Below are 14145 nucleotides of genomic sequence, written 5' to 3' on the forward strand. Positions count from 1 at the left end.
CAAAAACAAAAATACAGCTTGCACATTTTTAGGAAAATACAAAACCTCGAGCAAATACATGGTATGATTATGGAAAGCACCTTCCTGCAAATTACCAGGGCAGAAGAAGACCTTGCAAACTGAATAAAGGCAAACAATTGGTACCAATGTTGTGTGCTCTTTAGAATACATAAACTCGATCTCGCTAAAGTGGGTCTGAGATTTTCCTCCAACAAAATGCAAATAAAGGTACCTATGAATTGGACAGTTTTTCTCTGAAAAGGCGAGGAATCAATTCATGGGCGCTGACGTCTAAATCATCCGGATCCCTGAAAGACAGACATTTAGGTCACCTATCTCCAAACTGAAGTATAATGTCATAATATGTTATTAAGGCAGTGTTAGAATAAATATTAGGTGATCCTGCTTCCTAGAAATCTGCCTACTAGCATCCTGAAACTTACAAAGATATAAAAATAAAATAAAAAAACTTTCCACTCTTACTATTTAAAACAACCTTAGTCCTCCATACTTGAACTCACATCTAATTATACATGGACAGTTTCTCATGGATAGATAGATAGATAGATATATATATATATATAGCATATGAGAGAGAGAGAGAGAGAGAGAGAGAGAGACCTGCACAATGTCTGCCCCAGTTCATGGGAACTAGAAATAAACCACAGCTTTCGCAGGAAAGGTGCCTCAAATTGAACAAAGAAACCATCATGTTGCCCATGCTTCCATTTCCTTGATCCTTGACCTTTCCAAACCTGCAAAAAGCATTTGATCAATGAAACCTCTTTGTATCCTACAAATTCCATCTATTTAAAATGTCATCAATCCACCCTGAATTTAGATCATAGATCAGGACCAGTTAGAGCTAGTGAAATCTGAAACAGACCAATCAACATACTTAAACCGCCCAGAAACAATGAACTCCTATCAGGATATCTTGCTAATCAGGTCCATGTTAGACAACCAATTGGCCCATAGGTCTAAAAACCAGTAAACCATATGTATCAAGAAAAGAACAGAAAAAAGAAACAAACTTTTAGCAGGTTCCAACATGCAATGCTCTTATGAAAAAAGGTTTAATATACAAATCATCCTGCATGAGCCTTTAAGCACACAAGAACACGACATGAAGTCTTGAACCCACATCAGAGGTAAAGCCTCCAAAAAGGCTCGCACACAGTGATGCACAGACTTAGGCACATGTAGCACAACTTAAGTTAAATGCTCATTAATTCCTTAACAGTAAGTGACTCATTAAGGCAATGATAAAATATGCATGATAGATACTCTTTGAAACATTGAAAGCACCATTTTTTTGGGCCTATGCAAGCAACCAGATTGAAATTGAAACATATAGAAATCATCCACAAGCTTATTTTCTACAGGAAGTTTTTCCATCATGTCACACAATGAACCTGAATAATTGTCTTCCCAAGAGGGTCTGGATTTATGCCTAATGTAAAACACAAATGAGGTTAAACGTACCTGTGGGTAAGACATGATACTTTTTGGGGTCACCAAGCAAGCCGCTCTGGCGAAAGAGTCCTCAGCATACTGCCGAAGAAATGAAAAACAACTGCTGTGTGTATGGGGTGATTCAAAGGCCTGGAGCAACGGACGAGCATTGATTAGATAAAATATTTTTCACCTGCTAGTAGGATAACAGTAGCAGAGAATGATGGCTCATGGCTCAAATAACATATACTTAATATGAGCAAATAATCTGAAGTTGCAATAACTTGCTTTATCTTAACAGCTAAAAAGGGTTCATAAGACCAAATACAGATATTATTTTTTAATCAACGAGCAAAAGGTTACTTGGAAAAATGAAAGCTCTAGATTTAATACCTTATCAATATTCACAGCTGGAGCATACTTCTCGGTGTCTGTTTTTTCCTTATCAAGGAGAAAGTAAACTCTACCCTCCACTTTAGAAGCTTCATGCCATGACTTTACAGCCGTCTCCATTATCTCAACAAGGAAAGAAAACACGTCTTCCCACGATTCTTCAGATCCACACTTCCCAGACTGCAAAGAGAAAGAGTGACTTAATCCTTCTTATTAAGACTGAAACAATCCAAGTGCAGGTGATCCATTTAGAGTGTCTATATAAGATGCTGAGAATTTAATGAGTTAAATCTTACCTGCAGTGCGTAGTTCAGGGAGTTAAGAAAACTCCTACATATGATAAAATTAAAGTTGACAAGTCATACCATTTAAGCAAAGAAAAAAAAAAGTAAACATATACAGAGAAAAACCTATATAAACTACAGTGAGATTATGTTTCTCGCACACGCACAAAGGTAATATATAGCATATAAAAATGCAGTGTAGTACGGAATAAAAGTGGTATAGAAAATCATGACTCCTTGCTTGACAAATACACTCTGCCACTCACCATTTCAGATTTCAGTTTCTCCAAATGCCTCGCCATATCGACATTGGATCTCATTTTCTCCACCTCTTGAGCACGTTTTTTATCTCTCGCCAACTGAGAAATCCTTTTTATCTTTCTTGATACTTCTGTGCTTTGCAAGTTAAATTGCAAAGCAGTTTGAAAAGCAGCCAAAGCCTAAAACATGTGATGAACAGTATGAATATCAACAGCAGAAAACAAATATCATGTGGTCTTCTCCAGAAGGCCTTCAGCAACAATGGAAAGAGTGAAAGAACTTCTAACATACATCATCATATTGTTCCATGGCCTCTAATATGCATCCTTTCCTGAAATATCCCTGCAGGTGCATCACAATGGTACTTTTAAAGAAAGAAACAAGGAACAACAAGATTTTTTTGTAGTTGGATGTCACCAATAACAATTAATATAAAATACTCTCTGAAAGTTAAAGTTTTTTTTTTAAAAAAGGAAGCATTTTGAGAAAAGAAAATAACAGTACCTTTTCCCACTGGGGATTCAATTTAATTGTTGTCTCTGCATCAGCAAGGGCTTTGTTAAGCTTAACCAATTGCAGAAATGCTGCGGCACGGTTGCTGGCCAACAATGGAACATTAATCAGAAGATGCATCAGTACAGCATGCATATGTTGGTGGATGGAAAATTTCAGGCAAGACAGCATGTTCCCTAGGGAATGTTAGTTGTTTATTACTAGTTATTACCATGCTACTTCATATGAACAATCTTCCATGTTTGCATACACATCCTTAAAGATCAGTGAAATAGAGAACCAATCCTATCATATAACAAAATAATGAAGAAAGTTAATCAAGAAAGTTGACTGATTATCATTCCGCAATTATGAAACAAAAGACAAACCTATCTAGAAACTAGTCTTAGCTACCATAAACCTCCTCTACAACTTTCATAGAGCAGCCCGTTGTTTTAACTAATGCTAAAATGAATATGAATGTGGCAGCACTTATAGCATTTGATACAATGGAGTAGGTTTATCCAAATCCATTACTTGGAAATAAAAGAGAGTTCAAAAGGGCATACATAAATAACATCATCGAATTTCTGCACAAGCAAAGCATACAACTTTTTACATAGGCAACATCTCCAACAACAACAAAAAAAAAAAGAATTTAAAAAGAAAAAAAGAAACCCATGTGAATAATTGAATAAATCAAGTAAACTGTGCAGCCAACCAATCAAAATGGCATTTTGATTATATATGAAACCAGAAAAGGAAAAGAAAATTGAGAGGTGGGTAAAGTACCTATAGAGAGTTGGGTTGTTAGGGTCTTGCTTGATGGCCTGAGTGTATAGTGCGGCGGCTTTGAGGTAGTTCCCTGCTTTGAACTGCTCATTTCCTTTTGCTTTCAGAGACGCAACTCCACCTCCTTCCGATGCGCGCGCCCTATCTGATCCTCCCTCTGCTTCCGCCATTCTTTTTATGCTTTTACTCACTCTTACTACTCACCAGCGTATATGAGACTATGAGAGGGAGAGACTGAGAGCACCAAGTACTACAAGTGAGCTCCTGCCTCCTACAAAAATGAAGAAGAAACCCCCAGTTTCTTTGATACGTTTCGTGCTGACCCAATACGTTTCGTTCCATGATGGTTTCTTTGGAAGTGTAATATGTATCGGGCTGTCGGGTTTAGGTCCGATCCAGTTCAACTCCAACTGGGTACAAGGATTATGGGTCAGGCCCATGTGTAACAGGGGAAATGGTTTTGTTTTGTTTTGTGTTGATAAAATAAGAACAAAAATTATGTGGTGACCATCACATCACGTGTGAATGACAGGTTTATATTTTAGAGTTGTAATATTTTTAATTTGAAGTACACTTTTTGAATAAAATAATATTGTTTTAAAGTTTAAATATTTAGAGTTTAAGTTTTATAACTTCATATTTAGAACTTTAAACTTTAGCCTTAAATACTAAAGATTATACCATAAACATTAAACTGTGAAAAAAAAAATTAAAAAAAAAATTAAACTAAAACTTGAGTATACTTGAATACCTTATTTAGGTATGCTTGAGTTTGAATAATATTGAATGTTTTGTACTTGATTTTTTTTGAATTGTGACTTAGAAATATTTTTGATGGCTTAAAAATATATTTTGTGGCTTATAAATAAATAGATTAAAAATTGGAATTCATGACTAAAAAAAATTTGCATATTGTGGCTTATTAATAAAGAAGTCATAAATTAATAATACCAAGTAATGTGTGAAGGTCACATCAAAATTTTACTCGTTAAATGGCCAAAAGCTCAAGAAAAATGGTTTTGTTTTGAACTCTACAGTCCCTACATTAATTAACCTTCTTTTTAGTACAGAAAACGCAAGTCCAATAGAGCAACCTTTTCTTTTAATATTGTTTTCTTTTGGGCTTTAGCTTGTTTTGGTTTAAATCAGTGAAGAAGACAACATATATCTTTGGAGAATGTTGTTGTGAGGTGCAATGGAAAAAACAAGACACCGGGTATTTATTAATGCATTGTGGCATAGATAGAGGCCTTAATTTGTTGCTCTTTTTCTACCCATTAAAAACCACTGACTTAAATCCCTTAAGCTGAGCTGAATCCATCATATTTTCCAAGAAGAAATTGATAACTTGACTAACAATATTTATCAATCCAACCACTGTTTGACTTCACAACAGAGCATTTTACGTACCAAGCCTACCTTGAGCACAATTTCATTCCATTCCCAGATAATCAATTAAGGTGGTGTTAATTTGGTTCATTGGAATCAGCCTTGTAATGAAAATGGGCCTCCCTCTTTATGATTGGCTCTCTATTTGGATTTGGACTTCACTCGTTGCTTTAAGAATTATGATTGGCTTTCTCTTTGGAGTTTGGACTTCATTCATAATTTGCATAATAGAATTTTTGGGTTTTTGAATATGTTTTCAGTATTACTTTGTCTCATGTTATCCAGAGAGTTTACTTTCCCCTACAACCAAACTTCATGGTGTTTGACTTGGGATTATCTTTACCTCTCCTCAAGAAGTTTCCACTTCCAATTGGGTTTAGTTTAATCGAATTTCAATCACAATTAAATCAAGTTCAAAAAGAAAAAAATTTAAAATCAAGCATGCTTGAATGGACTGTGCAACTACAAGCTCCATTCCTTGAAATCTACCTGCTCTGCCATGCGACTTTGATAACTGACTCAAGGCTTAGTTACATTCCAATGTGGATTCAAATTCAATGCTTATGGTGCCTGGCCAAAAAATAATAATTCAATACTTTTGGTGATAATGATGAGAAAGTTAGAAACAGTCTTTGTTTAACAATTAATCCACTATATATATAATATATGAGAATAAAATAACTTGAAAAACTGCAAATATATATATATATATATCTTAACCTGTTGAACAATTCTATGTACTTTTTTAGTACATATATTGATTTAAAGCCAACTAGCCAAGCTGGTGAAAACCGTGTGTTTGGTATGATATGCTACCAATTTCCTTCCAACCCTCTAGGTAGTCTCTACTCTCTACAAGAAACAAACATCACTATCCTTACAATGCATGCCAGTGCATGAATTGCATGAAGAACATTCTTGTTACCTACTCATTGATCAATCAAATCAATTAAATTCAAATGACAAAACCTTTCTTTGTGTGCCCCAATAATTAGTTATATATTAGCTAGAGTGAGAACTGAGATATAGTCAAAGAGTACTTCTCAAAACCCATGTATAAATTCTACTCCCTATTCCCTCACACATCACACAATAACAAACACCCAAACATGAAAAACCCAAATGTCACTCTAACCCTCTTTATCATCCTCTCCATCATATTCCTCTCCAAACCCTCCCACCAAGTTTCTCATTCTTCCCCTCCACCCCTCCCCAACACAAGACTTCTAAAGGCTTACAAAGCTCTCCAAGCATGGAAACATGTCATCACCTCAGACCCCAACAACTTCACCACCAACTGGTGCGGCCCAAATGTCTGCAACTACACCGGAGTCTACTGTGCACCAGCCCCAGATGAGCCTCACACCATCACAGTGGCTGGCATAGACCTAAACCATGCCAACATAGCCGGTTCACTGCCCCAAGAGCTTGGTCTCTTAACCGACCTCTCTCTCTTCCACATAAACTCAAACCGCTTCTGTGGCACCATTCCTCATAGCTTTTGTTACCTTCACCTTCTTTACGAGCTCGACATCAGCAACAACCAATTCTCAGGCCAATTTCCTTCAGTTGTTCTTCAAATTCCTTCACTCAAATACTTGGACATCAGATTCAACAACTTTCAAGGTGACATTCCCTCCGCCCTTTTCGACCTCAAACTCGATGCCCTGTTCTTAAACAACAACAAGTTCCAATTTTCATTGCCCCAAAACATTGGCAACTCCTCAGCCTCTGTGATTGTGTTGGCAAATAATGACCTCAAGGGTTGCATCCCTTCAAGTTTGGGACAAATGAAGGACACATTGAACGAAGTTGTGCTCGTGAATAGTGGGCTAAAAGGGTGTGTCCCCTCAAGTATAGGGCTGTTGGACAAAGTGAAAGTGTTTGACATAAGCCACAATGAGTTGGTGGGTTCATTGCCTAAGTCTATGGGTGGGATGAAGAGCTTGGAGCAGCTCAATGTGGCACATAATAAATTGTCTGGGGAGGTTCCTGCAAGTGTGTGCTCGTTGCCTAAGTTGGAGGACTTTAACTATTCGGATAACTATTTCTATGTTGAAGCACACATTTGCACCAATTTTCCAGAAAAGGATGATGGGAAGAATTGTATTGCACATAGGCCATTGCAGCGGTCATCAGAAGAATGTGCCACATTTTATGCCAATCGGGTCAATTGTGGAGCCTTTGGCTGCACACCTACAAGTCCTCCCCCACATCAATAGTCACCACCTCTTCATCTCCGCCACTCTCACCGCTTCATTCACTGCCGCCACCACCTCCTTCTGTGCCTTATTTTCATTATCCATGATCAAGAGAATTAATATTTTTCAATGTATTAATCCTATATGAAATTGAAATACAAGACTTGTTCAATTCCAATGTATAAACGAACTTTCTTTGTGTTGGATTAAATAATGTATTACATTATTTGGTTGAGCACCTAACTAGTAGCACAAATTTTGGGTGGCATAATTAGGTGATGATATATGGTTACGGGCTTTTTATGTTGCATTGTTGATCAAGGGATATCTGTCATTGATTCCGTACTACATGGTTGTATATTTTCATAAGGGTTTATTCCATATTTAATACTTAAATTTTGACCTTTGTCTTAATGTGGTACCTAAACTTTTATTTGTCCCAATTGAGTACCTAAACTTTTATTTTGTGTCTAATAGGTACCAAAATAAATTTTTGTTAAAATTGTCAATAAAAATTAGGGGCAATATAGTCAAAGTATATTTTAATTATTTTCTTTATATGTTTAAAATTATTAAAAAAAAACACACAATAAACAAAAAAAATTAAAAATTAAAATTAAAATATAAATATAAATTTTTTGAAGTGACTATATTGCCCCTAACTTTTGTTGATAATTTTAACAGAAATTCATTTTGGTACCTATTAGACACAAAATAAAAGTTTAGGTACTCAATTGGGACAAATAAAAGTTTAGGTACCACATTAAGACAATGGTCAAAGTTCAGGTACTAAATATGAAAAAAACTCTTTTTATAACAAGCCAAAAATACTTTGTATTTGGATAAACAAATAAAAATTATTGGAAATTCTAAGTAGGATTCAAACTCTTTCACAGCTATTATCTGTTTTTGTATTTATTTTCCATCCTTGTAAATAAAGGTTTATTGATTTTAACTACTAACTTTCAATAACTTTTTAATTTAAGTACCAAAATTAAATAGCATTTTAGATCAGGTATTAGTTGAAAAGTCAAACTAAATAATAAAGTAAAAAGTATTAGAATTTATAAATATTACATCATATGCCACTACAATAAAGAAATAAAAATAATATTACATCACAAATATTACATTAATTTATACTATATTGTATTGAAAAAAAAAAAATCAATCCAGTCACAACTTAACTGTGACTGTCTTGGTAAATTGAAAGAGACAACTCACACCACTATACTATGTATTATTTTGAGTAAAAGTATTGTTTTGACATCTATTTATACTATATTAGTATATTGTAGTATAATTTCTCTAAAAAAAATTCAATTAAATCACAATTTAACTGTGATTGTCTCATAACTTAGATGTGACTGTCGTTCAGTCACAACTAAATGTGAAGTGAAGACTACATTAGCAAATTTTCAAGATAATATAAAAGCCTCAAAGACAATTTTGCTAAAACCTTATAAATTTTAACTACACCCATCATATGTGGGCCAAAGGACAAAAATGTCAAATGAAAAAGGCTCAAATCAAATGGGCCAACATATTTGTGACATAATCTAAAAAACTACATTTAAATTTAGTAGTTCAATTGAAATATTATATGATGTTCATGCTATATTAAAAAATTATTGGGATTTGGTATTTAATCCTAATTTTCTATGTAAACAATTATATTTTATTTTTAACTTCTTTTAATGTTTAGAAGGTTTTTTCAAAGAGTAAAATTTCGGATTTCTCATAAATTTCGAAAAATTTTAAATTTCGACAAAAATTAGACATAAACAACGAAAATTGCTATCAAAATATGAAAATTTTAAATAAAACTTTAACAAATGTTTATTTAACATATTAGTTACTACATTGATAAAAAAAACATTGAAAAAACCAAATTATATAGTAGGTTTCATGTGATATAAGATGAATATAATGCGCGCTGGAGGCAAATACTGTTAAATAAAATTAGTATAATAAATAAATGAAATTAGTATATTCTTTATATTTTATAATCTATACATTAAATTCTAATATAGTATATACTCTACCCTAATACTCTTTATACTTTATAATCTATACATTAAACTCTATATACTCTATAATCTATACTCTATTTTTTTTAGGATTTGGTATAAGATATTAGGGTTTAGGCCCTTTAGAGTATTTTTAATTATTTTTTATATAGAAATGTATTAGGATTTAATGTTTAAAAATAACTAAACGAAACTCCAAAAGAGCCAAACCAAACCCCAGACTCTTTTTTTTCTTTCCAATTGCCCAAAAGCCCCAAATCTTTTTTTTTTTTCTTAATTTTCTTTTTTCTTTTCTTTTCTTTTCTTTTCTTTTCTTTCCTTGCAATTTCAAACTGCAAACTAACTATTCTTGAAGTTCCTCTATTCTTTTATATCAAAGATAAATGACAATTAAATTCTAACTATGAGTTCTATACTCATATTAGATAATGTTTTTTACTTAAATTATATGTTCTTATGATTTTTTTAATTAACATGAGTTACAATATGTGAATATCTTCTTTTGTAAGTGTTTCTATCTTTTATGGGAGAACTAATGGACAACTTTGCTCTAGTTTTTTGTTCGGTCTAAATGTCTAATCTGGTTTAAAGTTTTTTTTTTTTTTTTTACCAATATTAAAGTTTAAAGTTTAAACTGCGTAGAACTATAGAAGCAATTAATCGCATTTAAAAGAGTAAGCGTATAGTAGCAGCCAGTCGCATCCAAAACAAAGAAAATTCATGTTCTTGTCAAAAAGTTATTCCCTCCCATTTCTCTTTGCCAGTTACTCTATTCTCTCTTCCCCTGATCTCTTCCCTTGATCTCTTCCCCTGATCTCTTCTAGTCTTCCTCCTTTTCTTCCCCAATATCTTCCTCATTCTCCCCTCCCTCCCTCTCTTGGGCCGCCCAAATCTGGCCGGAACGGTGGTTCGATCACACGCCAGCAAGGAGAAGACTTCTGTGAGCGAAATTTTGCCAAATTTCAATAATTTCAACGAAATATTGACGAAAAAGTAACAAACTCATGTTAAAATTTTCATACCCCCCAACAAGAAATTTAACTCCTTGGGTTTATTAGGGTTGATTACTTTATGTTGGTGTAAAAATGTCGTTTTATAACTTATGATTTGCAAGTTAAACTTTAAAGAATAAGTAAGAGACCCAATGAAAAAGAATAAGTAAAAAAGTAATTCTTATCATGCATCCGTGTCATAATTTGCATATGTAACTATGTAAGCGTAACTGTGTCATAATTTTCATATAGAACTATGACACAATTACTGTTTAATCGATATTAGAAATAGAAATGAAACAGAGTAAAAAGACACGTGACAAAAAAAGAGGAAAAAAATGAATAGAAAATGTTAGAGATAATTAAAAACTCTAGGGGATTTAGGGGGCTACAAATTAATGATCCTTAAATAAACTTCAATAAACCTAAAAATAAGACACCTAACATTAGAATGGGGGTGGGTTGGGTCAGAGCCTGTATTGGGCTACTTATATCAGGTTGGGCCGATAGTAACCTAAGCCCAGCCCAGTAACGACGAGATCCATCCAATTTATATATATCATAGGATTAGGGTTTTTGAGGCATCGAGAGGGTTTGTTCACAGAGCCGTCTCCGACTCTTGCTTACACTGTATCTGCAACTCCCGCTTAAGCTCTTCAGCTCTTCCAACCATGGCCGTTGGGTACTCTCTCTCTCTCTCTCTATTAACTCACCTTATTCAGTACCTACAGTTGACTAAGTCACTGACACATTGAACTTTGTTTGACACAGAAAGAACAAGAGGATTTCGAAGGGAAAGAAGGGAGGAAAGAAGAAAGCGTAAGCAATTTTCATCTATATTTGTATTAATACAGATCTGGGTTTTCTTTATTTTTCATTTTTAATTTCATATAATTTCACTTTTGTAATTTTTACTTATTTGTATTTGTATGTGAATATTTCAGGTCTGATCCCTTTGCCAAGAAAGATTGGTACGACATCAAGGCCCCTTCAGTGTTCACTAACAAGAATGTGGGGAAAACTCTCGTCACCCGTACTCAGGGTACCAAGGTATATCTATCTGTACTTATTTGTTCTTTGTGTTGTCTTTGTTTTGTTTTGTGAATATGTTGTGTGTCAAGACTATATATTTGCTGGAAGTGAAGATGGGATTAGCTTAATTTCATTTGTGTTTCTATAGTTGCGTGAGCTTTGTTGTAGCAGTGGGTGGGTTAGGAAGATTTGGATTTGTGCTTGTTGTTGAACCATGTCGAGGCTGGTTTTTAAGATGTTGGATTGGATCTGTTCTGCTATTATTGTTTTTGTTTTCAGAGTTTTAGGATGGACTGGTTTTCTGTTTGTTTGAAAATCTGGAATTCATGATGGTAATTTTGGATTTTTTGTTATTTTTCAAGAGTTTTCGTTTTACTTTGTAGCAATTGTCAGTTTTATCTTAATGAGTAGAGTGGCTGTTACATTTGTTTGTAAGTTACAATCCTCTGTGAAAATCTAATTCCAGCTCTAAAGTTTGTAGTATCCCTCTTTCATCTCAGTTTGAGATTATTTCCCTTGCTAGTTGTTCATTTTCATTCACTTATTTTGTCTTGCATTTAATTTTGTATGTTTGAATACAACAACATTGCTTTTAATACTCTGTTGTTGTGTATGTTAAACAAAAATTGTATAACTATGAGAGAGTCCATACATCTGTGTGCAGAGCACACATATAACTTGTGCGGTTGAAAAAATTAGGGAGTTATTATTGTGGATTATAGTAATTTATTTTCGACATCAGAACACTCTGAATATCTTAACAGAGTTCATGCTTTTAACAAGTGTTGGGATTTTAACAGATTGCTTCTGAAGGACTCAAACATAGAGTGTTTGAGGTATCCCTGGCTGACCTTCAGATTGATGAGGAACATGCTTACAGAAAGATGCGATTGAGAGCTGAAGACGTCCAAGGGAGGAATGTTCTGACTAATTTCTGGGTATGATGGAATTATTAACCGCCATATATTTGAGGTTGCTTTTTTAATGAAAAGCTAATGTCACCTGTGTATGTTATACTGAATTATTTAGGGAATGAATTTTACAACCGACAAGTTGAGATCTTTGGTGCGAAAATGGCAAACTTTGATTGAAGCTCATGTGGATGTGAAGACTACCGACAATTACACTCTGAGGATGTTTTGCATTGGCTTCACTAAGAGACGTCCAAATCAAGTCAAGAGGACCTGTTATGCACAATCTAGCCAGATTAGACAGGTAAAATTGACTTAATACAATCTTCTTATAATCTGTATGTGTATTTTAGAATATTAACATAAAGTGTGTATATTCCTTTGCCACAAATGTAAATATTTTGTTTTTCCAGAAATATGACAATAGTTTTGCGTTAACTTTGTCAGATCCGTCGTAAGATGAGGGAGATCATGGTCAACCAAGCAACATCTTGTGATCTAAAGGACTTGGTCCGCAAGTTCATTGCTGAGAGTATTGGTAAAGAGATTGAGAAGGCAACTACAAGCATCTATCCTTTACAGAATGTGTTCATCAGGAAAGTCAAGATCTTGAAAGCACCAAAATTTGATCTTGGAAAATTGATGGAGGTATGTACCTTAAACCTTCTGTTTTAGCATTGTGCAGTTCATTGGTGTTCTGCATTTGCAATATTACTTAGTTACTAATGACCCTGCAATATTTTTTCTGGTGGCCCTCGAGTGTACTGTTTAATATTATGTTCTTTCTGAGTATTAGGCCTTCAGAAATCATTTGAAGGTCACATCTCCATGATGATTAGTGGTGGCATTTCTGCATTGTGATTCTTCTTATATTAATGCCTGATGAAAACTGTAATTTGATAAAAGTAAAATTGGTCATGTAATTTAATTAATTTTTCTTGCATTGTCTGTGGACCGACTTTTACTAAATGGATTTTTTGTTTGTAGGTTCATGGTGATATGACAGAAGATGTTGGTGTGAAGGTGGAGAGGCCTGCTGAAGATGCAGTGCCTGAGGTGCCTGCAGAAATCGTCGGAGCTTAAATGTTGCCTTAGTTTAAGTTTTTCCATTTTAGAGTTGCTTCATTTATCTTTTGTGAACTTGAATACCTTGTTACTTGCTGTTTGTTTTGTTCTAGCTGTGAGAAAAAGATGACTGAAATTTTGTGCGTTTAATCTAAATACTATATTTCATGAATTTTCACTGAAGTTCAGCTTAAAATTATATTGCCCTAATATTCCTTGTATATTGCATGATTTGCATCTATCTCATCGACTTCTAAATGTGGTCTTAAATATGTTTAAAAAATCCTTGCTCTTAAGGAGTGGGAAATGTGGTGGTTGTCCACCATTTTTCATTTCTGCTTATAGGATCACAATCCGTCGGGACTCAACTTGGGAACTATTTTTGGCTAAGCAAATATTTGAATATGTTGGGTACAAAATTTTCTTTGAACTATTTTAATAACATCCGGGCTGAGAAATGAGAGAATTAGAAGATAATCGGATGAACTGTAAATCATTTTATGCTATGGTTTGTTTATGCACATCCGAGGATACGCAAATTATGCATCTGCTCTATTTGAGCTCAATATAAATAGGTAATTAAATTTGTCTTGGTTGCTGCACCATGGGAGAACTAGCTACTGTGTACAGTAGCACTTTGGGATTAAGTAGGTCGCTCTTAAGAAGAAGAGTTGACCGTTTTTATGCCTCTCCTTGATTGTCAATATGAGAGTTTGAATAATACCATCAGGTCATCATCACTTTTAAAAAATAAAATTTTTTGGTCAGAACACCAAACATCCTAATATCCAATACCAGAGAGAGGGTCAAACGTTGTCCTAAAACAACAGGCCTCTATAAACAAACTC

General features: G+C 34.2%; 3 protein-coding genes across 3 annotated transcripts; 2 read left to right on the top strand and 1 right to left on the bottom strand.

Moving 5' to 3' along the window:
- Nucleotide 1: 1 nt before the first annotated feature.
- On the bottom strand, nt 2–3989 carry LOC147294030 (Tetratricopeptide repeat (TPR)-like superfamily protein). Its single transcript, XM_086233026.1, has 8 exons — nt 3678–3989; nt 2898–2991; nt 2685–2735; nt 2399–2572; nt 1849–2028; nt 1486–1605; nt 622–755; nt 2–308 (listed from the first exon to the last, which is right to left on the bottom strand). The coding sequence occupies exons 1-8, from the start codon at nt 3845–3847 to the stop codon at nt 233–235; spliced, it is 999 nt and encodes a 332-aa protein (XP_086089152.1). The 5' UTR covers nt 3848–3989; the 3' UTR covers nt 2–232.
- A 2186-nt stretch (nt 3990–6175) lies between these two features.
- On the top strand, nt 6176–7288 carry LOC147294031 (Leucine-rich repeat (LRR) family protein). The gene has a single exon (XM_086231165.1). It carries the CDS (start codon nt 6176–6178, stop codon nt 7286–7288), a length of 1113 nt encoding a protein of 370 aa, XP_086087291.1.
- A 3657-nt stretch (nt 7289–10945) lies between these two features.
- On the top strand, nt 10946–13469 carry LOC147294032 (small ribosomal subunit protein eS1-like). Its single transcript, XM_086230757.1, has 7 exons — nt 10946–10971; nt 11061–11108; nt 11234–11339; nt 12122–12259; nt 12351–12536; nt 12680–12880; nt 13220–13469. The coding sequence occupies exons 1-7, from the start codon at nt 10961–10963 to the stop codon at nt 13313–13315; spliced, it is 786 nt and encodes a 261-aa protein (XP_086086883.1). The 5' UTR covers nt 10946–10960; the 3' UTR covers nt 13316–13469.
- The last annotated feature ends 676 nt before the right edge of the window (nt 13470–14145 follow it).

This window comes from Dryas octopetala, chromosome 2 (assembly GCF_963921425.1).
Source record: "Dryas octopetala chromosome 2, drDryOcto1.1, whole genome shotgun sequence".
Classification (NCBI taxonomy): domain Eukaryota; kingdom Viridiplantae; phylum Streptophyta; class Magnoliopsida; order Rosales; family Rosaceae; genus Dryas; species Dryas octopetala.

Excerpts from the sequence above, each read along its gene's own strand:
- LOC147294030 (XM_086233026.1), bottom strand. The coding sequence starts at position 3,847 with ATGGCGGAAGCAGAGGGAGGATCAGATAGGGCGCGCGCATCGGAAGGA. Across the intron at positions 2,736-2,897 it reads TGAATCCCCAGTGGGAAAAG|GGATATTTCAGGAAAGGATG; the intron begins GTACTGTTATTT and ends ATGCACCTGCAG. Across the intron at positions 2,573-2,684 it reads CCATGGAACAATATGATGAT|GCTTTGGCTGCTTTTCAAAC; the intron begins GTATGTTAGAAG and ends CACATGTTTTAG.
- LOC147294032 (XM_086230757.1), top strand. Across the intron at positions 11,340-12,121 it reads CCCGTACTCAGGGTACCAAG|ATTGCTTCTGAAGGACTCAA; the intron begins GTATATCTATCT and ends GGATTTTAACAG. Across the intron at positions 12,537-12,679 it reads AATCTAGCCAGATTAGACAG|ATCCGTCGTAAGATGAGGGA; the intron begins GTAAAATTGACT and ends TAACTTTGTCAG.
- LOC147294031 (XM_086231165.1), top strand. The coding sequence starts at position 6,176 with ATGAAAAACCCAAATGTCACTCTAACCCTCTTTATCATCCTCTCCATC.